The 26,397-nt window shown below is 37.6% G+C and overlaps 1 protein-coding gene across 1 annotated transcript; it reads left to right on the top strand.

The window, feature by feature from the left end:
- The first annotated feature begins 44 nt into the window (after positions 1-44).
- Positions 45-26,182, top strand: ECD (ecdysoneless cell cycle regulator). The gene is made up of 14 exons (XM_012534212.3): positions 45-281; positions 1,505-1,722; positions 4,895-5,012; positions 7,189-7,276; positions 7,390-7,568; positions 8,513-8,705; positions 9,287-9,415; positions 11,909-12,037; positions 13,782-13,867; positions 21,217-21,323; positions 21,454-21,637; positions 22,717-22,784; positions 24,019-24,233; positions 25,901-26,182. Exons 2-14 carry the CDS (start codon positions 1,518-1,520, stop codon positions 26,129-26,131), a joined length of 1,932 nt encoding a protein of 643 aa, XP_012389666.2. The 5' UTR covers positions 45-281; positions 1,505-1,517; the 3' UTR covers positions 26,132-26,182.
- The last annotated feature ends 215 nt before the right edge of the window (positions 26,183-26,397 follow it).

Below are 26,397 nucleotides of genomic sequence, written 5' to 3'. Positions count from 1 at the left end.
TCCTTGCTTCCCCGTGGAGCCGGAAGTGACGAAGGCACACGGGCACCCACCTAATGCTCTCGCCGACGCGCAACAGGGGCGACGCCCGGGGTTCCGAGGCTGAGCCGGTTTCTGACTTTCAGAGTTTCTGCTGTCTTCTGGTCCCAGACGAGCGTGTGGACCCAGTCTGAGCCAGGCTTTGGCTGCTACTGGCAGCTCCCGACCAGCTCACGTGATAGGAGAGGCGGCTGAGGAAAGGTGCCACAGCAGAGACTTGCCGGAGAGGCCCAGGCCCTAGAACCGTAAGCGGAATTGGCTTCATTTTGTTGGATGAAGGAGAGCGCCTAGTCTGAGTAAAAAGCTCTAGACTCCCAAGTCAGGCCTCTGCTGCTTGGTTGCTTCTCTTGCTGTGCTCCCGGTGTCTCATATGTACAGTGTGGAATTAGCCTGAGTGATCTCAAAGCCCCTTCTAGTGTTTTCTCATATGTACAGTGTGGAGTCAGCCTGAGTGATCTCAAAGCCCCTTATAGTCCTCGGGTGGGTAGTTAGCATCTGTCTACCAGGGTTAAAAGGCCAAATGATGATTTGAACAGAAAGTAGCGAATGAGTGTCTGGATAGAAGATGCAAGTTCCTCTCGACCTCGTTTTACTACTCCGTTAGAAAAACAAGTCTAAAAATCGAATTGCAGCCGTAAAGTGGATAATCCAAAACAGTGTCTTCCTTTACCAAGCCTCACCTGGAAGCAATAGTGAGCTAGTACTTTTGTTTGTAAGGGGAACCCTTAGAAAATAGTTATTTACCACCTCCTAATATACCAGAGCTATACCCTTTGAGACCTGAGAAGGGGGAAAATTTAGGATAGATAGTTGTAGGATCAAGAGCCATGGGCAGATTATTTGGGGGTGAAATGATAGGGCATGAATGTTTTGTAGTTTTGAATTCCTCTATGCCATACAACGGGAGAGATTTTATTCTGCAGAGTAAGGGAGATTGCTTTTCAGAAAATTTAAATAATAGAAATTTAAACGAGGTACGGATTATAGAGACGATACAGTAACAGCCTTAATCTACAATTAAGGAAAAAGCCCCAGGAAGAAAGTGAAATGCCCAGAATAACACAACTGGGACTACTGGTAGAACTGGGACTTGTGATAGTGTTTCAAAAGATGTTATTTCAGTGTTTCTAAAAGTGTGTTATACACACCACTGCTAGTGCAAGGGCAAACAGTTTTTATTTTATTCTTACATACTTATTAGTTTGGGAATGTGGTATTGGATTTCCATTTATTGTATTATATCAAAAGTTCCTTTAATGTAATCGTAAGTATAACAATGTCATTAAAAGTATGTTAAATAAATGTTATTATAGTTGGTATGTGGTCAAGGCAAAAATCATGACGATGGTATGTGGATAACTGAATTTTGGGAAACAACATTAATGGAATTGCCTAGCATAGTTCAGGGAATGGGATATTACTTCTACATTATTCTATACGGTTTATATTATTGAAACTTTAAATGTAGCTTTCAAAGAAGAATGGAGGAAAATATGAAGTTTGCTACAGTGGAAGACACTGTAGAATACCACCTGTTCCTGATACCAGATGAACCAAGGGACCCAGAAGAACACAGAGAGATTCTTCAAAAGTACATTGAGAAGATAATGACCCAGTTTGCACCTATGCTGGTCCCCTATATCTGGCAGAATCAGCCTTTCAATCTCAAATATAAACCTGGGAAAGGTAAGGCTATTTTGCTTATTTTGCTTTGATATGTGTGACTTTTAATGTCATTCTGGCAACAGTGATGTATAATAGTCCATAGTTCATTCAGTGTTAGGAGATTTTTTTTTAATTAATTAATTTATTTATTTTTGGCTGTGTTGGGTCTTTGTTGTTGCGTGTGGGCTTTCTCTAGTTGCAGCGAGCGGGGGCTACTGTTTATTGAGGTGTGCGGGCTTCTCATTGCGGTGGCTTCTCGTTGTGGAGCATGGGCTCTAGGTGCGTGGGCTTCGGTAGCTGTGGCATGCGGGCTCAGTAGTTGTGGCTTCTGGGCTCTGGAGTGCAAGCTCAGTAGTTGTGGCGCACAGGCTTAGTTGCTCCACGGCATGTGGGATCTTCCCAGACCAGGAATTGAACCCGTGTCCCCTGCATTGGCGGGCAGATTCTTAACCACTGTGCCACCAGGGAAACCCTGTCAGGAGATTTATATCCTGAGCTTTTTATGGTGTTTGCCTCTATTCAGTTAAGCCCTTGAACTTAAAAAAAATTTTTTTTAATTCATGTTGATGAATGCTTTCTAATACTCATTATCTTAGGAACTAATATATATTCAACATTATTAAGCCATGGCTCTTCTTTTGAACTTTAATTACTATGCCATAATGTATCTAGGTACCTATACTAAACAGGTTCAGGCATCTGGCTTCCTTAACCATAGTTCTTTTAGCTGTTACTCTGTATTCCTCAGTCTTGATAGTATGTTTACTAGGCTGCCTTTCACATAGTTGTTTTGGTAAGGATCTAAGAGTGGCTCTGCTTGGCTTATAAAGAGAAATAATTGAGCTAAATGACCATTATTTGCCACTTGGAAGCATTTTGAGGTTCCTTCACTGCTTCCCTGTATTGTCAGTGCTTGAGATCTGACCTCTGGCCAAATGTGGTACTTTGTCCTGTCATTTCTTATAACTTTACTAAAATGAATCATGGATAGGTGACCAAGGCTCTACTCATGCAGTGACTTCTGTGGGGTCTTATTTCAGATCAGGAGCGTGGCATCTTGTGATACCATCATTCTGGCTCTCAATTTAGTGCTTATCTGTTTCCTTTTGGCTAGCAGTTGCCAAATGCAAAACGTTAATTTTATTAAACACCTATTCACTGAAACACGTGATATTTATTGGCAAGAACACTGTCCCATTAGCACAGCCAAAACCAATTCCCTACCTTTTTTCTAGAAAATCTTTTTACACAGTGTTTTCTTGTCTTGCTTAATGGGATTGCTAGCCACCTAGTTATCAAGCTTGTTAGTAATTCAGAATCATCCTCAACTCCTCACTTCACCATGTTCAGTCAGGCACTAAATCCTAGTGTGATTACTCCTAAAATATGACCCCTCTCTACATCTGTTTGGCTACAGTCTAGGCCCCCTTGATCTCTTCATCTGGAAGACTACAGTAGCCACCTAACTAACCTCTCTGGTTCCAGTGTCTGCAGTTCCTGACCCTGTTGCCAGTTACCTTTGTAAAACACAAATTTGATCATGTCACTCTCCTGCCTAACATCCTTCAGCAGTTCCTCATTGCTTCTGGATGAAATTCAAATTGAAGTTTAATATGTAAGGTAGATAAAAATAGACACCCTAACTGGAGCTTCTATACTTGATGAAACGGGAAATCTGGAGTAGGGAGAAGAGTTGGTTGGACAGTTCTTCCCACCTGTTTGGGGATTCTTTTTGCCATGGTAGCTCTTGAGACACTCCGCACTACACTTGTTTGACCTTCATTCTGTTAATATGGTATATTACATTGGTTGGTTTTCTTGTGTCAAATCATCCTTACATTCCAGGAATAAATCCCACTGGGTCATGGTGTACAATCCTTTCAATGTGTTGTTGAATTCAGTTTGCTAGTGTTTTGTTGAGGATTTCTGCATCATTATTCATCAGGGGTATTGGTCTGTAGTTTTCTTGTATTGCCTTTGTCTGACTTTAGTATTAGGGTAATGCTGGCCTCATAAAATGAGTTTGGGAATGTTTCCTCCTCTTCAGTTTTTTGGTAAGAGTTTGAGGAGGATTGATGTTAATTCTTCTTTAAATGTGTGGTAGAATTCTCCAGTGAAGTCATCTAGTCCTGGGCTTTTCTTTGTGCAGAAGTTTCTGATTACTAATTCAATTTCCTTACTAGTTATAGATCTGTTCAGATTTTCTATTTCTGCACAATCCAGTCTTGATAATTTGTGTGTTTCCAGGAATTTATGCATTTCTTCTAAGTTATCCAGTTTGCTGATGTACAATTGTTCATAGTATTCTCTTACGGTCCTCTTTATTTCTGTGGCATAGGTTGTAATATCCCCTCTTTCATTTCTGATTTTAGTTATTTGAGTCTTTTCTCTTTTTTCTTAGTTAATCTAACTAAAGTTTTGTCAGTTTTGTTGATCTTTTAAACAAACCAACTCTGTTTAATTGATTTTTTAAATATTGTTTTTCTATTCTCTATTTCATTTATCTCTGCTCTAATCTTCATTATTTCCTTCCTTTAGCTTTGAGTTTAGTTTTCTCTTCTTTTTCTAGTTTCTTAAGGTATAAAGTTAGGTTGTTGATTTGACATCTTTTATAACTATAAGCTTCCTCTTAGCACTGCTTTCACTGCATCACATCTTTGTGGCATGTTGTGTTTTTGTTTTCATTTGTCTCAAGATATTGTCTAATTTCCCTTGTGATTTCTTCTTTGACCCATTGGCTGTCTGAGTGTCTTGTTTAAGTTCTACATATTTTTGGATAATGCAGTTGTTTGAAAATTTCTGCTGATATTCCCAGAACCACGCTATTGTCTGTCATGCCTCTGTGTTTTTGCACATGCACATGTCCTCTCTTTCTGGAAAACCTACTTCTGGTCATTCCTCCAGAGGAGTATAGCTCAGATATCACATACTTTATGCTCACATAGCCCTCAGTGTATACCTCTGTTCTTCATCTTGTTTTGTGATGCTTGGTTGTCTATCTCCTGTTGTCTAGACCCTAAGCTCCTCAAGAATAAGCTTCTTGTATCTTGTTCAGGATTGCAACCCCAGCTCCCAGTATAGTACCTGGAGCATAGCCAGTCAATAAATGTTTGTTTAATTGAATGATTACTTGTACTTTTATTTGCACTGGTATATTTATTTGGTTATATGATTGCTTTTCTCTTGTTTTTAGGAGGTGTTCCTGCTCATATATTTGGCATGACAAAGTTTGGAGATAACATTGAGGATGAATGGTTTATTGTTTATATAGTAAAGCAAATTACAAAGGAATTTCCAGAGTTAGTAGCAAGGTATTATAGCTTTATTAATAATTCTAAAGGAATTCTATTATTGAAAATGACTACATTTTTATCCATTTAGTAGTATTTTTTTTTCCATTTAGTAGTATTTTTTTCTGTAGTCTGGTGGAAATTGTACAAACTTGGGATGTAGATTTTAAACGTGACTTCTGTATTTTCTTCCTTTTCTCTTGTGACTTCCTTTTCTTGAAGAAGAATTAAAGAATCATTTGAGAGTTCAACTTCAAAAAAATTTCAAACAAAACCTGCTTATTTTAGATTTTCTCTTTTTCTTCTTGTTATGAAAGAACAAATACACATGGTAAATAAAATTCAAACAATACAAAAGGGTGTACTGCTCTGACTTCCCAAAAGTAATCACCGTCAAATTTCTTGTGTCTTTAAAAAAAGAAATTCATCTCAGATATGCATATTTCACAGATTTCTTTACTGTGTCTTCCTCTATTAGACTATAGCTATATTTTATGAGAAATCATATACAGAAGAAATTTAAAGATAAATCAGTGTGCAATTTTATGGACAGGAAGCAAAGTAGACGATAGTGCATTCTAATTCAGTTTTAAAAATAGGAATGGATAATTATCTGTAATTCCCAAGTTTTGCCAGCAGAGGGCGCTCCACCCATTTAACATATGTCCTAGTTTTCCTCATCGGCCCCCAAATTCTGGTCTTCTATCCACCCAGTCTTTTCCCCAGCAGAACAAGAAGAAAAAAAGAACAACAATTTTGGAAACTTGTTATTATATCAAAATTTCGGGCATACATAAAAGTAGAGAGATGGGTACCTTCATGTACCCATCACCCAGCTTCAGTAATTATCAACTCCTGGTGATTCTTATTTCATTTACTTCCTTCCCCACTCCCCCATCACATAGCAAGATTATTTTAAAGCAGATCTCCAGTATTATGCCATTTGATTTTTAAATACTTCAGGATGTAAATCTAAGAGATAACAAACACTACTGTTACCATACCTACAAATACATAGCAATAATTTTTTAATGAATGATAGAATTTTAAATGAACAGACACAAAAATAGTAGTTTCTATCTTTACTAGGATAATAAGAAGGGGGCAATACCTTTCATGTGCTGATTCTGATTTTTATACATGTAATGATGGTTCATACCTACACACTAGGCCCCTAAAGCTCTTTAATAGGCATCTACTGTCTTGTCGGGGTTTTTTTAAAAATTAGAAAAAGGAAGAAGTTTTTCCTGTATGTCTCTGCCAGATTAATATTCCTAAAGTAGAGCTCGAACCATTTTACTACGCTACTCTAAAACCTTTCATTCATTTTGTCTATAAAATTCAACTCATTCTCATTGATTCTGCCAACATTTAAAGCTCTTCACAAAATTATATAACTGTGCTTTTCTAGTCTTGTTCTTTACTCGTTGTCATTCTTCAAATATCTACCTTAACTTTGCTACCTCCATGATTTTGCTTATGCTCTTCTCTCTCCCAAGAACATCTCTCCTTTTCTCCGTATATTGTTATCTCCACCCATTAAAAGTTAAAAAAAATCTAGAACAGTATATATGATATGCTACCTTTTGTGCAACAAGAGAAGAAAGAATTTATATTCCTATTGGATGGATTACACATAAGCAAACTCTAGAAGGATAAACAAGAAATAACAATGGTGGAGGGGTTGTGCATATAGATACAAAAGCAGGAAGGAGACTTTTTCATTGTATAACTTTTTATGTATTTTTTTAAAGTTTTAACCATGTGACTGTATTATCTATTCAGAAATTTAAATTTTTTAAAAGTCATGCAAATGAGGCAAAACAAAATTATCTTTCAAGGTCCAGTAATACCTCCTCCATAAAGGTTTTCCTAATCTTGGCTATACGTGATTTTTTTTCTTTTGAAACCCCATAGTACTTTATATATTTTCCATATTTTTTTCTATTGTTATTTATTTATGTACTTATTTTTCTCTCCTTGTCACCCTCACCTAAGGAATTCCTCCTTACAATCTTAGAGTCTCCTTCAGTGCTTAGTGGTATCTTAAACATTTTGCTTAATTATAGAAATCTACATATGGTACATACTCATATATTTACTAAGATGAAGGAGAAAATGTATTAGAACAAATTTGTTTGATTATTAGCAAATATGTGCTTTTTTGAATATAAAGTTAGAAATTCTTTTGCATTAGGATTGAAGACAATGACGGTGAATTCTTGTTAATAGAAGCTGCTGACTTTCTCCCTAAATGGTTGGATCCTGATAATAGTGCCAATAGGGTAAGTATATCCAAGTTTGGAAAATCTACAGAGGTGAAATCACGTTGCAACATTTTCATATGCACCGAGAGTTTGTCACTGCCTGGTATGAAAATTAAAACATCATTTTGCAGGTGTTTTTCCATCATGGGGAGTTGTGCATTATTCCTGCACCAAAGAAACCTGGAGCAGTATCCTGGTTACCGACCACACTCCAAACAATCTCGCAAGCACTGAATATAATCTCAACACACCCAGAAAAAATTTTGGCTTCAGAATCTATACGAGCTGCTGTGAATAGACGCATCAGAGGGTAAGAAAAATAACACTTTCACTGCTAGTCAAGGAGCCTTTTGATTTCATGTCGCTCAAGTCTTCTGTTCAATCTGGAATTTCTTTCACCTAAATTAATGCTAATTTTCATGCTGTCTTCATCCCTCGTGAAATTGACCAACAAATTAAACTTACGTGTTTTAAAATCAGGAAACAGATGTATCTTTTAATTTCCATTTAAAAGTGTCATAGGCCCAATAGTTTTGCATTTATTTACCTTAGATATTATGGCTAAGTATTATGTAGATCCATAGATAGAAATTTTCAGACCTTTAGAAATGGAAACCTAAGTGAGCACAATTGTGTTCAGGCTTTTTCTGTGGTTCTTGGAGTATATATGGGATTCTTTGACCTAGGTGGAGCACCTTAGGCTCTATTCAGAAGAGAATACCTTAGTCTAATAACATACTAATTCAGCCATTCAAATGTGAGTGCCTATTAAATGTTTAGCACCATTCAGGTCTTAACAGTATTAAACATTTCTTTTAGCTTCGCTTCAGTACACTTTGTACCATTTTTTAGGAGAATAAATTCTGATTTTATTTTTTATTGGGCCACCTTAATCCCTTTTCTTTATTTTCCATTTCTTCCCACTTTTTCTGTCTCTCTTCCTTCTTGTAGTCTTTAGTATATACAGTATCTTTTTTTTAAATTAATTAATTTTTTTGGCCGCGCGGCTTGCAGGATCTTAGTTCCACGACTAGGGATTGATCCTGGGCCGCTGGCAGTGAAAGTGCCAAATCCTAACCACTGGACTGCCAGGGAATTCCCTACAGTATCTTTATCTTCACCTCTCTTGTCACTTTTTCCATCTCACTCTTGGTGAACCAAGACAAGATAAAATGTTAAGGGGGAAGTAAATGGTATAAGAATCCTGGATGTTTACATATCATAAAATAAAAATAATTATGTTACCTGTCACAGATACCCAGAAAAAATTAAAGCCTCCCTTCATCAAGCACACTGCTTCCTTCCAGCTGGCATTGTAGCAGTGCTAAAGCAGCGCCCCAGATTAGTGGCTGCAGGAGTCCAGGCATTTTACCTGCGGGACCCCATTGACCTGCGAGCCTGTCGTATATTCAAGACATTCTTGCCTGAAACACGAATAATGACTTCGGTAAGCTAGTTCTCTTGGTCATTTAGTTTCTCTCACTGGAAATAAAATTGAACATTATTTAATTGTTCACTAGAAAAAAATTGGAAATATTCTGTTTCCTCATAGCAAGTTAATATACATTTTTAAATTTTTTCTTTTCTCCTATCCGGGGGAGGAAGATTGTAAGAGACCTGACTCCTTATTTTATATTTCAATGTTCCCTAGCTATTTCTGACCATATTTTCCCTATTTGAGTAGTTATATCCTCTTAACAATAAAACATTTCATTTCTTCCAGAGAATTAAGAATTATTCTATATCATCCACCCACCAAAATTGCTGTGTAGTGTAACTAATGATTTGAATTACCTTAGTGATAACTAAATATAGACAAGTGAAGGTAAATTTTATGGGTATATGAATTATATCTCCGTAAAGCTGTTACTAAAAAATATAGGCAGTAAATAGGTTGGATCTTCTTTGCATTTATATGAATATGAAGCTCATAAATGAAGTTACTATGAAGTTATTATTAACTATGAAATTATATTCAAATTTTTAATTTCAGGAAAAGACTCACATATTTTGTGCCCCAATGTCCAGGTCACTTTCACTAAATGTCTATATGCACAGTTGGTGCAACAAAGGTTTGTGCCAGACCTGCGGAGTGGATACAGGCTGCCTCCTCCATCTCATCCCCAATACCGAGCCCACGAATTGGGCATGAAGTTGGTAATGTTAAACCAGAAAATTTTATTTTCTTCCTTTATGTCAAAGGGCTCTTAAGAGAGTAATGACAGAGCTTAGAAATCTAGATATATACCCTATTAATGTGAGAATGTAGTAAAATGTAGCATTTCAAATAAGAAGGAAAAGTGGATTCTTCAGTAAGTGATGATAAAACTGTGAAGCCATCTGAAAAATTAAAGTTGATTACCTCACGCCTATGCCAAAATAAATTCCAGTTGGACCAAATATTTAAATGAAAAAAATGAAACCATAAAATTTGAAAGAAAAACATAGGAAAACTTTGAAAATCTGAGTAGGAAAGGCCTTTCTAAGCACGACTTGAAACTAGAAACTATGAAAGAAAAGATTGATAAATTGGATAATATAAAAATTAAGCGGGCTTCCCTGGTGGCGCAGTGGTTGAGAGTCCGCCTGCCGATATAGGGAACACGGGTTCGTGCCCCGGTCCGGGAAGATCCCACATGCTGCGGAGTGACTGGGCCTGTGAGCTATGGCCGCTGAGCCTGCGCATCCGGAGCCTGTGCTCCACAACGGGAGAGGCCACAACAGTGAGAGGCCCGTGTACCACAAAAAAAAAAAAAAAAAAAAAGCATTTCTGTATGAAAAAAACATAAATATAGTCAAAAGATAGTAAACTTGGTGAAAGTGTAAAATATATTTGCTATTTATTTAAATTTATTTTACTTTTGGCTGCATTGGGTCTTCATTGCTGTGTGCAGGCTTTCTCTAGTTGTGGCGAGCAGGGGCTACTGTTCGTTGCGGTGCATGGACTTCTCATCGTGGTGGCTTCTCTTGCTGCAGAGCGCGGGCTGTAGGTGTGCAGGCTTCAGTGGTTGTGGCACACGGGCTTCAGTAGTTGTGGCATACGGGCTTCAGTAGTTGTGGTGCGTGGGCTTCAGTAGTTGTGGCTTGCGGGCTCTAGAGCCAGGCTTAGTAGTCGTGGCACATGGGCTTATTTGCTCTGCAGCATGTGGGATCTTTCTGGACCAGGGCTCAAACCCGTGTCCCCTGCATTGGCAGACAGATTCTTAACCACTGTACCACCAGGGAAGCCCTATATTTGCAGTTTAAATGACAAAGAGGAAAAAAACTAGTAAATGACAAAAGTTGATTTATCTAATATATAGCATTCCCACAATTCAATATAAAAAAATAGTACTAATCAATCAAAAAATCATCAGAAACCATTAACAGTCCACAGGAAATACGAATGATTTTTATGAAAAATGTTGACACTTGCTCATAATAAAAGAAATGCAGTTTAAAGCTACAAAATAGTATTTTTCACCATTTGATTGGCAAGTACCTATAAGTTTGATAATACATACTGGGTTTGTAAAAATACATAAAGAGGTACCCTCAAACATTATCGATAGGAATATAAGTTGAATCAGTCTCTTAGAACAGTTTGTCACTTTCCATAACATTTAAAATGCACAAACCCTTCTCAGCATTTTCACTTCCAGAAATCTATCCTCCATATATTTTACTTGTGCACAAAGACGTACGAGGATACTCATGAAAGCATTGTTTATAGTAGCAGAAGATTGGAAACTACCGAAATGTCTGTTAGTAGAGGAGTAGTTGGATAAATTATGGTCTGTCCATGAAGTGGGATGGATAAATTTATATATGCTCATATGAAATGATCTCTAAGGTATATCACTAAGTGAAAAGCAGGGTTCAGAGCAGTGTGTATGTTGCCATTTAGTAATAAAAGGGATGGAGTAGGAGGATGGACATATGCAGACACACACATATCTGCTTGAGTGCATAGATTACTTCTGAAAGGATATGTAAGGAATTGGTGACAGTTTTCTCTAGAGTGATCAGGGAAGCCCCCTATTAGAATTATTTTGCCATGTGCATTTATTATATTTTTTAGCCAAAGGACTCTTAAAATGAAGTGGTTCCCTCCGTTTACTATGCCTGAGACTATGTTTAATTCATTTATAATTCTGTTAGACAAGAAACCTTTTGCAAGCCTTTTTTCTGTGAATTTTATTTTATTTTTATACAGCAGGTTCTTATTATCTGTTTTAAACATATTAGTGTATACATGTCAATCCCAATCTCCCAATTCATCCCACCACCACCCCCCACTTACCCCCCGCCCCCCACTTTCCCCCCTTGGTGTCCATACGTTTCTTCTCTACATCTGTGTCTCTATTTCTGCCTCGCAAGCCTTTTTTAAGCAAACAAGAAATAAGTTTAAATTTCTAGTTTTTTAATTAGTGAGAAAAGAAATCTCTTTGAAGAGAATAAGAATCTTTGTTTTGTATTATTTGCTTCCCCTTTATAATTTTTAATCTGTAGAGATTAAGAAACTTGGAAATAAAGTCAGATTTTTTTTTCCTAAAATTCAGAAAGTGTTTTAAATGTCCACATACCCATGTGTCCAATCACCTAGTTCTTGAGTGTGGTTAAATGGAAAGAAATTAACCTAATAATAAAAATTCTATCTTTTCCATCTAGGCTCATGGATTTGAGATCTTATGCTCCAAATGTAGCCCACATTTTTCTGATGCCAAGAAATCTCTTGTGACTACCTCACCGCTCTGGGCTGGCTTCCTTGAAAGTCTGAAAAAGAATGATTACTTTAAGGTAGGACTTGCAATGCATTTTTTAAATTGGACAATCCAGGGTAAGTCAAGCCAGTGAATTAAAGTTCTATGTCCATATTTAATGTGTGACATAATTGTAGGAACTAGAGTTGAAAGGCACCATTCTAGCTTGGTGGTAATGAGGGAGTGTCTATAAACTGTTTCCAATATTTTAGAAAAAATAATAACATCTATATAAAGTGATAAAAGTTATTATTTGTATCAGATGAACAACTTGCACAAATCTATAAAGCAAACATGAAGACACCAAATAGAAAAGTTAGCAGAGACATGGATTAAAAATTTACCTGACCTAAATGGGAAGGAAATCCAAAAAAGAGGGGATACGTGTATACGTATGGCTGATTCACTTTGCTGTACAGCAGAAACTGACACAGCAGTGTAAAGCAGCTATACTCCAAAAAAAAAAAAAAATTGCAAAAAGACAACTACTAAATTTCTCTTAAAATATTCACTCTTGGGCTTTCCTGGTGGCGCAGTGGTTGAGAGTCCGCCTGCCGATGCAGGGAACACAGGTTCGTGCCCCGGTCCGGGAAGATCCCACATGCCGCGGAGCGGCTGGACCCGTGAGCCATGGCCGCTGAGCCTGCGCGTCCGGAGCCTGTGCTCCGCAACGGGAGAGGCCACAACAGTGAGAGGCCCGCGTACTGAAAAAAAAATTCACTCTCACAAGTAGTAAAGATAACCATATTAACATAATAATAAAGACTGTTTTTCACATATGTAAAAAGGATATGAATGATATTCAGTGCTGTTGAGAATATAGTGAAAATAATACACCTATACATTGCTGATAACATCGTAATAGTTAGAACCTTAACTGGGAAGTAATTTGATAGTGTATTCCAAGAACTATAGAAAGGTTCAAACTTGGAACCTTCAATTTAAATCATCTACTTTGGGCTTCCCTGGTGGTACAGTGGTTCAGAATCCACTTACCAATGCAGAGGACACGGGTTTGAGTCCTGGTCCGGGAGGATCCCACATGCCACGGAGCAACTAAGCCGGTGTGCGACAACTACTGAGTCTGTGCTCTAGATCCCACGAGCCACAACTACCAAGCCCGCGCACCTAGAGCCCATGCTCCACAAGAGAGGCCACCACAATGAGAAGCCCGCACAGCAACAAAGACCCAATGCAACCAAAAATAAATAATAAATTAATTAATTAATTAAAAGAAATAAATCATCTACTTTAAGGAAACATCCAAGAAGTAGAAAAGTCCTTAAGAATATGATGATTTTAAAGACTGTGTGGTGGTATGGAAAACTGCTTATATTATAGTATATTTTTTAAAGAATATAAAATATTAAGTATGAATGCCACCATAAACATGCATGTGAAAGATAGAAATGGTAGTTAAGGTGGGATTATGCTACTTTTTGGCTCAATTTGTACTTTGCTTTATAAATTAATTACTAGTTAATCAATTATTTCTTAATAATGAGTTAAATAATAGAAAATGATAGAAAACCTTCCAAATTGGAAAGAGGCCCTTAATGGTGAAAAGGATGAGGGACCACTACATTTAACCTAGTCCCTTTTTTGAAGAAACTGGAGCCCAAACAGGTACATCAGTGACAAAACAGGGACTAGGACTCAGGCCTCATGATTTTTGAACAATATATTATATCGTACACTGCCTCCCTGAAAGTTGCTGGTGAGCAGGTTATTTTAATGATACCATATATATAATGTTCTGATGGGCATTATTATTTTTTTAGGGACTGATGAAAGGTTCTGCTCAGTACCAGGAAAGGCTAGAAATGGCAAAGAACTACTTCCAACTCTCCATAAACCGGCCAGAAAGGTGAGTTTATCGCTACCTGAAGAGATTGATTACTTGCCAGAAGTTAAGGAGTTTCTTACTCTTGAGATAGTTGCAGATGTTGGAGTTTCCATATTTAAACAGTTAATGGCCAGGCTCATGACTACTGAAGGAGCAGGGGTTAGGGAGAGGAAGTGTTGTTACAGAAGTTTGCTGGCACTGGCAGCTGTCACCACCATCACCGTCATCATCATCATCATCATCATCATATAATGGCTAACGTTTATTGAGTACTTACAAAGCATAGGCCACTAACTTGTTTAATCCCCCTTAAAGCCCTATGAAATAGGTACAATTATTATTTTCCCTATTTACAGCTCAGAAGCCGAGGCCAAGAGAGATTAAATAATTTGCCAAAGGTTACACAGCTAATAAAGTGACAGACCTAGGATTTAAACTCAGGCAGTCTAGTATTGAGCCATGTGCTTAATTCCTATGGGAGTTCTGGGCTGTGTTTAGATTTTTTTAGGTGGATCTGAAACGCAGGATGAAGCAGGCGTTCACCTTCCAAATCAAATCTCATTCTAACCTGCCATACATTTTCTGGGGGAAGAAAGAAATGAACACAGGGTTGGAAGGAAATGGCTCCCCTTTAAAATTTTATAAAATTGAGTTTCAGTTCTGGTAATGGTGGAGTAACATATCAGAATAACCCTGTGCTAATTACAATGATAAACCCTGGACAGAATATAAAAAACAATTATTTGAAGACAGTGGGAAACAACAAAAGCAGGCAAAAATCAGAGGGAATAGGATCATTGAAAGAAGAAAATCACATTTGTCTGACTTGTCGCTTGAGGGTACTTCTAGTCAGTGTGGCTCAAGGAAATTGGAGCTCCTGCAGAAGGTCTTATTGAGCTGAAGAATCAAAGGTCAGAATTTGAATATTGGAAAAAGTTCAGTTTATGTTTGCAAAATTGAATTTGAGATACTTAAAGCTATTAAATAACATGAAAGAAATAAAGGTATTAAATAACATGAAAGAAATAACTTTGTATATGTTATGGTTTAAAAGGTCCTGAGTTGTGTGTGGGTGTGGTTTTTGTTTTGTCATTGGGCTTTTTTTTTTTTTTTTTTTTTTTTTGGTCAAACCAATGTGGTTTTGAACCCCAGTCATTTTGCCAGCATCTCAAACATCACATATTTGTGTAATAAAATGTTCTTTGAAGACTGCATGAAGCAAAGTTGATGCTGAGAGAACTCCAACCTCAGTGTCTGTGAGGTGGTAATGACTTTACAGCAGTCTTTACTCTTTTTTAAGTGTCTAGGGGTGCCTTTGTCCCATTCCCGTCAGTTTTATCTCAGTAATTGGAAAAGATGATGCCTTCTTAGGGTATCCTTTAAGAAAACTTGGGAAAGAAAGTAAAGGAGGTGGCCCTCATAGTTAGGAGAATCTCCCCCTATGATGATCCCTGTCTCCTCTAGGAGACCACTCCCCTTGTTGAAAAGTGTTACCTGATAGTCTTAGGTTGAAGAGAAGTTAAGAAATGAGGGAGACTCACATGTAGGAGAGTTAGGGCTTCTCCCACAAAATAAGATAGATTGATGGTTGGGTAGTTCTTTTTAAATATAATAAAGTTTTTTGTTGTTATAAAAGTAACATATTCATTCATTACAGCAAATACAGAAAGATGTAAGAAGGAAAAAATTTATATCATGAGTAAACCACTATTATTATTCCAATCTACTGCCTTCCAGGATTTTTTTCCCCATAACCGGTTGATTTTTTAAACATTTTTTATACTATATAGAAATCTTGTATCCTGTTCATAATTTTTACTCGTTACGATCTTACATTTTCCATGACCTTAAAAAGTTTTGATAAGCATAGTTTTAAATAACCACACAGCATTTTAGCAAATGGACCATAATTTACTTATTGCAAATAGCTTAAATATCCAACATTTTAATGAGTGTTGCAGGAGAGGCTCCCATTCACCAAACCAGGATAACTTCTAAACAGTTTGAAACCAAACTCACATCTCCCTCCAGACCTCTTCTTTACTTCCCAATGTTCTTTTTTATTAGCTGAATTAATATCATAGACTGTTTCCTACTGTCTTTTAATAGTACCACCATCCTCCTTATCACCCAGACCTCCTCTCTCTCCTTGGATCCAGTCCTTAGATCCTGTCTACTATTATCTTGTGTCTTGCATTCTTTTTCCTTACTGCCCAGCTAGCTACTCTACTTACTTTAATTCTTGAACTATGGCTACACCTAAACTTGTTTCTCAACCTCTAGAGACTCTTCTCTTCCAATTCAACCATTAGAGCCAGGAGAATCTGCTTGAAGTACGTCTTTAATCATGTTACTCCCGTCTCCTAAAAATTATTAGAGATTGTAATAGTGAAAAATTACAAACAATCTAAGTGTCCATCAATAGTAGATAAATGAATTGCAGTGTATTTACATGATGGCCTACTTCCATTAGTTAATCAGAGATTAGCTAAATATCCATAAATCTAATTCAGGATTTCTCAACCTTGACACTGTTGACACTTTGGACCACTTAATTCTTTGCTGTGGGGGACTGTCCTGTGCATTAGTATGAGGTGAAGCAACATCCCTGGCCTCTACCCAGTAAATTCCAGTAGGACTGGCTCCCCTCTCCCCACCAATTGTGACAGCCAAAAATGTCACCAGACATTGCCAGATTGTCCCCAGTTGAGAACCACTGGTCTAAATGAATAGATTTCAGAAACATAATGTTGAGGGAAAAAAGCAAGTTGTAAATTTGTAAAATACGGGTGCTATGCATATAAATTGTAAAAATACACAAAATATCATGTATTATGTATAGATACATGTATCTATATTCACTCAATAAATACTTATTATCTCCTATGTGCCAGGCCCTATTCCAGGCACTGGGAATGCAGCAAGTGAACCCAAAGTCTCCCTGCCCTTATGGAGCTTATATACTAGTGTAGGAGAAAGACGGTAAACCATTATATGATGTTAGATGGTAATGAGTACTTTGAAGAAAAAGCAGCGTTTGGGGGGAGAGATATAAGGGCTGCTCTTCTAGATAGGTTGGCCAAGGAGTTTTTCTTTCAGAAGAGATCTAGGGAAGTGAGGGAATGAGGCAGACAGGTATTTGAGGGAATAACATTTCAGGTAAAGAGAACAAAACAGTAAATACAACAAATAGTACACACACACTCTCTCTGTCTCTGTCTCGATCTCTATCTCTCTGTCTCTCTGTCTCACACACACACTCAGTGGCCCAGGAGGATTCTTGTGAGAGCAATCACCTTTGGGTAGCAGAGAAATGGATTGGAACTGGGAGTGTTGATCATCAAAGGAAACTAACTTTATCTATCATATTTTTTTGTAAGTACACGCACATATTACTAGTTTGGTTTTTATGTTAAATGTATAAATGTAATCATATAATTAGACTAGAGATAAGTATAACAATATTATAATTCTGGGTGGTAGAGATATGGGCATTTATTGTATTACCTTTTCAACTTGTCTATATTATTTAAATCTCATAAAACAAAAATTAAAAATAACAAAGAAGCCATCAGTGATCACCCACTCTTTATTTCATTGAGTCTAAACTTAGCCATTTCACGCTTGCTGTGCTGTCATCCCAGCCCATCTATTCAGCCTCGGATTCCACCCTTAAGCCAAACTGAACCCCATTTGCTCTCTGAACATGTTCCTCACTTCCCTGCCTCTATACAAATGCTCATTTATCCCCTTGCATAGTTTCTCTACCCTATCTTACCTGTCAGAATCCTCTTGATTCTTTAAGGCCTAACTCAACTTCTTCCATTATCTCTCTCTTTTTTTTTTAAACTTCTCTGCCTCCACCCCAGTGAATAATTACCTTCTCCTATGACTCTTGTTTTGTTTGTTTTTATTTGTTTTTAATTTTGGCTGTGGTGGGTCTTCGTTGCTGCGCACGGGCTTTCTCTAGTTGTGGCAAGTGGGGGCTACTCTTCGTTGCGGTGCATGGGCTTCTCATTGTCGTGGCTTCTCTTGTTGTGGAGCACAGGCTCTAGGCGTGTGGGCTTCAGTAGTTGTAGCACTCAGACTCAGTAGTTATTGGCACGTAGGCTCAGTAGTTGTGGCTTGCGGGCTCTAGAGCACAGGCTCAGTAGTTGTGGCGCATGGGCTTAGTTGCTCCGCAGCATGTGGGATCTTCCTGGGCCAGGGATCGAACCTGTGTTCCCCTCACTGGCTGGCGGACTCTTAACCACTGCACCACCAGGGAATCCCTCCTATGATTCTTTGTATTGATAGCATTTGCTATTCGTCTGTGACTTTGTATGTTTGTAATTTATTATGATTATTTGTATATTTCTTTTCTCTCTCCTAGTAATATTTACATATTATGGAGTAGGGATAGTTTCCTGTTACCCACATGAGTTAGCAGGGTGTGCAAATGTTTATTAAATGAATGCAAGTCCATTATGTAACTTGATTTGCTCCATTATAAATAGTTCAGACAGGGTTCCATGAACTTATATAACAAATCACATCACCATCACAAAATAACTCACTCATCATGTAAATAATCTGTGTGTATTTCATTATCAGTTTATAGTAGGAGGAGCACAAAATAGTATCAGAAGACTTGATTTCAAGCCTTTGCTCTGTCCAACTAAATGACCTTGCAAAACTTATAGAAATTCACTGGGCTCTGGTTTTCTCATTTGTAAAACAGGATTATTACCTCCTCATAATAGTAAGTAGAAGGCTAAATGTGAAAGTGTATTTGAGGACTTCCCTGGTGGGGAAGTCAATCTAATAATAAAGAAAATGTATTTGAAGTGCTAGCCTAGCATTTAATATATGATAGATTAATTTTTGTTTTGTTTATTTTTTGGCTGCATTGGGTCTTTGCTGCTGCGCGCAGGCTTTCTCTAGTGGCGGCAAGCGGGGGCTACTCTTCCTTGCAGTGCGCGTGCTTCTCATTGCGGTGGCTTCTCTTGTCGTGGAGCACAGGTTCTAGGCGCACGGGCTTCAGTAGTCATGGCACGCGGGCTCAGTAGTTGTGGCTTGCGGACTCTAGAGTGCAGCCTCAGTAGTTGTGGCGCACAGGCTTAGTTGCTCCGCGGCATGTGGGATCTTCCCGGACCCATGTCCCCTGCATTGGCAGGCGGATTCTTAACCACTGTGCCACCAGGGAAGCCCTGACAGATTAAATTTTGTTCATACTTTATGCATGTTAGATTAATTTTTGTTCATATTTTCTTCTGGGTTTTCTTTTCCTCGTATATATGATATATATAAATCGAAAGAGTGATAGTAAATCATCAGCTTCATGATAGTGTTCCATGGAGCCTGCTGCAGATCCAAAGGGGAAGGCAGAATGGGCAGGTCTCTGAGCCTCCAGCGTCCATTTCAATCAAAGCAGTCTTTCAGGTTTTTTTTTTTTTTTTAGCTTTACTGAGGTATAATTGACAGAATTACAAAATTATAAGATATTTAAAGTGTCATCGTAGTGATTTGATATACCTATTCATTATGGAAAGATTCCCACCACCGAGTTAATTAATAAATTCATCACCTCACATATTTATTTATTATTATTATTTTTTTTGGCTGCATTGGGTCTTCGTTGCTGTGCGCAGGCTTTCTCTAGTTGCAGCGAGCGGGGTCTACTCTTCGTTGCAGTGCGCGGGCTTCTCATTGCAGTGGCTTCTCTTGTTGTGGAGCATGGGCTCTAGGCGCACAGGCTTCAGTAGTTGTGGCTCACAGGCTCGGTGGTTGTGGCTCACGGGCTCTAAAGCACAGGCTCAGTAGTTGTGGCTCATGGGCTTAGTTGCTCCGTGGCATGTGGGATCTCCCCGGACCAGGGCTCAAACCCATGTCCCCTGTGCTGGCAGGTGGATTCTTAACCACTGCGCCACCAGGGAAGCCCCACATATTTATTTTTTGTGTATGTGTGTGAGAATAATTTTTGCTCTCTTAGCAGATTTCAATTATGTAATACTGTGTTATCAACGCTAGTAACCATGTTTTACATTAGATCCTATGACTGTATTTATCTTATAGCTGAAAGTTTGTCTTTTTACCAGCCTCTGCTTATATCCCTCATCCCAAGTCCCTGACAACCACTTTTTTATTCTGTTTCCATGAGTTTGACTTTTCTTTTAGATTCCACATATAAGTGATACCATGCAGTATTTTACTTTCTCTGTCTAGCTTATTGCATTTAGCCTAATGCCTTTAGGGTACATCCATGTTGTTGCAAATGGCAGGATTTCTTTCTTTCTCATGGCTGAATAATATTCCATTGTGTGTATGTAATCACTATCTATCTGTCTATTTATTCACATCTTTATCCATTTATCTGTTGATGGACACTTGTTTCCAATCTTAGCTATTGTGAATAATGCTGCAGGGAATACGGGTGTGCAGACATCTCTTTGAGATCCTGTTTTCATTTTCTTTGGATAAATACCCAGAAGTGGGATTGCTGGGTCATATGGTGGCTGTGTTTTTAATTTTTTGAGGAACCTCCATACTGTATTCCATAGTGGCTGTATCAGTTTGCATTCCCACCAACAGTGCACAAGGGTTCCCTTTCATCCACATTCTTTCTTTTTTTTGGCCACACCACGTGGCATGTGGGATCTTCCCCGACCAGGGATCTATCCCATGCCCCCTGCATTGGGAGCGTGGAATCTTAACCACTGGACCACCAGGGAGTCCCCTTTTCTCCACATTCTTGCCAACACATGATCTCTCTTGTCTTTTTGATGATAGCCGTTCTGACAGGTGTGAAGTAGTATCTCATTGTGGTTTTTATTTGCATTTCCCTGATGATTAGTTGATGTTGAGCACCTTTTCTTGTCTTGTATGTCTTCTTTGGAAAAATGTCTGTTCAGTTCCTCTGCCTATTTTTAAATCAGATTGCTTGGGAGGTTTTTTGCTGTTATGAGTTCTTTATATATTTTAGATATTAACCCTGTATCATATGTTTGGTTAGTGAATATTTTCTCCCATTCTGTAGGTTGCCTTTTCATTTTGTTGATGATTTCTTTTCCTGTACAAAGCAATTTTTCTTTTTTTTGGCTGCATCACCCAGCTTGTGGGATCTTAGTTCCCTGATCAGGGATTGAACCCGCGGCAGCGAAAGTGCCAAGTGCAACCACTGGACCACCAGGGAACTCCCCAGAGCAGTTTTTCTTTGAGCACTTTTATATTTTAGAGTTTCTGGTGGAATTTTGAGAAAAAGGATTCTGTGTCCTAAACAAATGTTTAAAAACAAATTAAACTAGATAATCCCTTCCAACTTTAAAATACTCTGTTTTCGTGATTATTATTCTAAGCTCTCATTAAATACCCATGTCTTTGATTTTTTATAGCTCTCATGCTATGAGCCCAGGTGAAGAAATCTTAACGTTATTACAGACAATACCATTTGATATAGAAGAGCTTAAGAAAGAAGAAGCTAATCTTCCCCCAGAAAATGGTGAGTGATGGACCAGGATAGAGCAGAGGGGTTAGAGAGAATTGAAACATTCCACTAAGTCTCAGAGGGTCCTTTCCCGAGAGTACCTGTCATGTGAGTATAGTATGGCAGTGTCATGCTTCTTTTTCAGATGACCAGTGGTTAGATCTCTCACCAGATCAGCTGGACCAGCTGCTGCAGGAAGCTGCTGGTAAAAAAGAACCAGAGCCCGTTTCCAAGGGGCAGGAGGAGAACTATGACTTAACTCAAGTCTCAGAGAGCATGAAAGCTTTCATATCCAAAGTCTCAACCCACAAAGGAGCAGAGCTGCCTCGGTAATTTGTGTTAAAGTATAAATATCTAAATGGTTATAGCCTATATGTTGACATCATCCAGTCATTGCCAGTTCTCTCTCTCTTTCTTTTCCTTTTTCTTTGTTTAAATTTTTTTTTTAAATAAATGATTTTTACTGCTTTGTTTTCCTCTTTTGGTGCCTAGTACTATGATAACTTACTTATCTGGAGTCAGATTTCTAGTAACCCGATCCCTTATGATCCTTGAAGTAAGCCAAAGAGACCACTCAGCAGATGTAAAGGCCACCACCCCAGAGCTGTGCAGGGCAACCATGTACTTTATTCTTTAGATTTTTACTCAGAATTTTACGGACTCCTAACTTCTAGTTCTCATCAAGCTCAGACTTCTGATCTCCCACCCTCAAGCAGATTGGAAGCTTCAGACTCAAAAGAGGAGGATAAAAGTGTTTATCAGAGGAAGAAATAATAACAGAAGAAATGAGATGTTACATTTGGCAAGTAATAGGGAAAAAAGGTAGATAGAATTGTTACTTGCACAGCAAATATCTCTTCATTAATGTTGATGCTCGTTAGCCTCATGAGAAGATTAAAGTTTATGTTTAGTATTCTCTCTTTGAGAAAGCAGAGATAAGGGAAGGTTTGTTCTTACTTATTTTTAAAAACTTGGTTCTTAAAAAAGATAAACTTTATTTAAGCCTTTTTTTTTTTTTTGTGGTACGCGGGCCTCTCACTGTTGTGGCCTCTCAACCACTGTACCACCAGGGAAGCCCAGATAAACTTTATTTAAATGAACTTGGATAAATAACAACTTCTGCTAATGTTAGATATATTTTATGGGAGGTGGAGGGTGGGTAGATCCCTAAATCAGCGTAAATTAAATATGCATAATCAAAGTGCAGTTTTTACTTTTATTTCATCAATCTTTCCCATTTCTGTTGCCCTGTCAGTAAGCATAAGTTTTAAAATTGAAACTACAGTTTTCCTTTCTGTGCCTCTTTTGAGAGTATATATCTGGAGTGTTCCTAAGAATGGCACCAGTTTAGAAAAAGTTTCAAAGAGTTTTGTTTGGGATAAATTGTCTTTTTCCTTTAATCTTACAGAGAACATTCTGAGGCTCCAGTCACTTTTGATGCAGATTCTTTTCTTAATTATTTTGATAAGATCTTAGGTGAGTTACAGTGTGATGTTTATTTTCATTTTGCAAGTGTAAGTAGTATAGCAATTGCTAGAGCATTGGAGCATTGGATCTCATTTGCTTTTTTTTTTTTTTTTAATGATTTTGAGTTGCTTTCAACCATTAATTATTGCCCTATTGAATGATTTTGCAGAGGATGCTTTGCTTAGTGCCTGACATAGCTGTTCATTAAATCTTTGTTGAATGAATGAATGCTGTGTGTTTAGATAGGGTTTTACATGGGCTCCTGTATTACACTGGTTTTTTTTCTCTTTTAGACATACTGCACATATACACTAATAATAAAAACACAAATAGCCTAGTTTTAAAAAAAATCAACAAAGGATATAAACAGGCTTTGAAGAATAAATATAATCAATAAATATAAACAGGCCTTGAAGAATAAATATAATCAATAAATATTTGAAAATAGTTAACTGTTTCTAGTAAGCAAGTAAATACACAATAAAAATAAGAACTTTTTTTTTGCCCATCATATTGGCAAAAATTTAAAAGATTGATAATAGCCAGTTTTCTCAAGAGTTGGAGAAATGAGCACTGTCAAACTGTGGGAGTAGAAGTGTAAGTTGTCTTTTCTCAAGGCAGTTTGGTACTCCAGAATGTTCATAAACTTTGACTTAGCTATTTCACTTCCAGGAATTTAATTTATGAAAAAGTTATATATGCTAAGATGGTGATTGCAACATTGTAGTAGCAAAAATTGGATTATAGTTCAGTTTTACAAAAAAAAAAGTAGAAAAGCAAACCATAGTTCAATATGTATATATATAACAAATGTGTTTTATATATATGTACATATACACACACACACAGAATTGCATAAATAAAGGTCTGGGTACCCACTGAACTGTGAAAAGATCTTTAACTCTGGGAAGAGAGTGAAGTGTGAGACAATTCTGCATAACTTGAATGTTTACATCAAAATGTATTCCTGGATTATGTAGTTTTTAAATTTTTTTAAGTAAAAAATTTTAATTAATTGAATTCACATTAAAAAGAAAAAGCTGAATCTTTCAGCTCAGGCTGTGTACTTTTCTGCAAGTGTTTGCCAGCAGTACCATTTTCTGGAGGGGATTTTTCTGAAGTAGTTTGCCTAATATTTGCTCTTTTTTGATAACATTTTAGATAACATTCTAATTCTTTTGAGATGTGTAATCACTCCAAAAAAATTTAATGAGTGGCTCTTTCTGTGTTGGGGTCTATGTAGGTTCAAGGCCCCATGACTCAGACTCTGATGAACTGGATGAGGAAGACTCTGAATGTTTAGATAGTGATGATGACTTGGATCTTAAAACACAGGAGCCTGGGGAAGAAGCATCTGTAAAAGGAACTCTTGCTGATCTCAAGTCATACATGGCCCAGATGGACCAGGAACTCGCACATACCAGCATTGGCAAAAGTTTCACCACCCAGAAGCAAATGGTATGTGTGTGTTCAACCTCTTTCCCTTTTGAGTCTAGTACAAAGGATAGCTAAAACCATATTTTATCTTAGTTTTTCTTTTCTTTTTTTCTATTTGATTCATGATAATTTTCTGTGATGAATTTTTAATTTGAATAAATAAGAATGCTAATTTTTTCCTAACACTGGTAGGCTGACGGATTACTGATTTTCTTAAACATAAGCTTGACTATATTACTTATTCTATGTTATCTATCAGGATTTTTTTTTAAAGTCATGTGATATGTTCAAATTAGTATGTGGTTGCATATTTCTATTAATAGCTTAAATTGATTTTAAAAAAAGAGAAGGGATATTAAATATCCAAGTAATTTTCAAGTCTTAATAGTGTTTGTTTTTTATGTTTCCTGTATTTAGAGCCAAATTTAGAATTTATCTTCCACTCATGTTTTTATCCTAGTTTTTATACCAGCACTGTCTAACCACAGATAGAAAGAGAATGGACCCTGGAGTCTCATGGGCGGGGTTTGAAATCCAGCTCAGCTATCCACTGTGAATGTATCCATTAACCAATAATCTTCATGTCATAGAATGAACGTGAGAACCAAATGAGACAACAGTAAAACCCATAATGAGCCCTTAATTAATGTCATTCCCCTTGCTTTGATCATCTTAACCACATTTAAAACTAATCACTTTTAGTATTGCCAAAACCTACTAGAAACCATACATTAGGTTTTAATGTGAATATGAACCACCTGAAGATCTTGTTAAAATATAGATTTTGGTTAAGTATGTCTAGGGTGGGCCTGAGATTTTATATTTCTAACAAGTTCCCAAGTGATGGATGTGCTGCTGGTCCATGGACCACACTTTGGGTAGCAAAGATATAAAAATCTATAGATCAAGCTGCAATCTCTCAAATTCTTTCCTCAGCCTGTGAAATCAGAGGCTCAAGTACCAATTCACAGTCTCTGTGGTTGGATCCCACAAGGCCTCAGGTTTTTTGTTTGTTTGTTTTTTTATTTATTTATTTTTTTTTTGTGGTACACGGGCCTCTCACTGCTGTGGCCTCTCCCGCTGCGGAGCACAGGCTCCGGACGCGCAGGCGCAGCGGCCGTGGCTCACTGGCCCAGCTGCTCCACGGCATGTGGGATCCTCCCAGACCTGGGCATGAACCCGTGTCCCCTGCATCGGCAGGTGGACTGTCAACCACTGCGCCACCAGGGAAGCCCAGGCCTCAGGTTTTTAATTTTGTTTTCTCATTGGGGTGGGGATTGTGGGTAGGGAAGAAATCTCACTTCTTTCACGTAGAGAAAATGTAGATTCTTTTTTTTTTAATGTTCATTTTTCTGTTTATTTCTTTTAAAACTCTTAGGCAAGCTATAAAGTTACCTCCTTAATTCTGGTTATCTCCCTTGGGCTATTTCAAAATCGGGAAGAAATCCATTTAATCTGCAGAAACTTATCCTAGGAAGAAGTGTGTTTTAATCTTCAGAACCAAATTTTAATATGTGTGTTCAATTACATAGTTTATTATTAGACTTCATTTTTATTTTCTATCAAGGGAATTTCCTTTCTAATATGGAAATCAATTTTACATTGTTGCTTACTTAGCTTTTTAATGTAACTACCATCCAACCTAATAGCATATTGTACCATGATTTTCTTTTCCCTCCATGAACAAGGAGCCTCTATCCCAGACTGCCAGTAACAATTCAGAGGAGGAAGATTCTGGTGCAGGAGGATCTGTTATGACACCAGTGGATATAGACCTGAACCTGGTTTCAAACATACTGGAATCCTATAGTTCCCAAGCTGGACTGGCAGGACCTGCTTCCAACCTTTTACAAAGCATGGGTGTGCAGCTGCCTGACAGTGCTGATCACGGACCCATAAGTAAGCCAACAAAAGATTAGCCAGCAAACCTAGCCTCTGTTTTTTCTTCTTAAATAAATATTGAGTCTGTCTATGCTCATTTCTAGTTTTGATTACACATTTAGTAAAAATGTTTTCTTCATTTTAAGTTCACAGATTAACTTCTCCTCTGTGAGCCCCAAATGTTGCCCTCTCTGCACAAGTCTTTATGATCTCAACTCTGGGATGCACACAAGGTTTTGAAATCAGCAGAAGAGAGAGAATCAAGCCCTTGAGATAAGATGTACACTCCATGTTTAGAACATTA

This window comes from Orcinus orca, chromosome 14 (genome assembly GCF_937001465.1).
Source record: "Orcinus orca chromosome 14, mOrcOrc1.1, whole genome shotgun sequence".
NCBI lineage: Eukaryota > Metazoa > Chordata > Mammalia > Artiodactyla > Delphinidae > Orcinus > Orcinus orca.
This window is presented reverse-complemented; position numbering and strand designations above follow the sequence as displayed.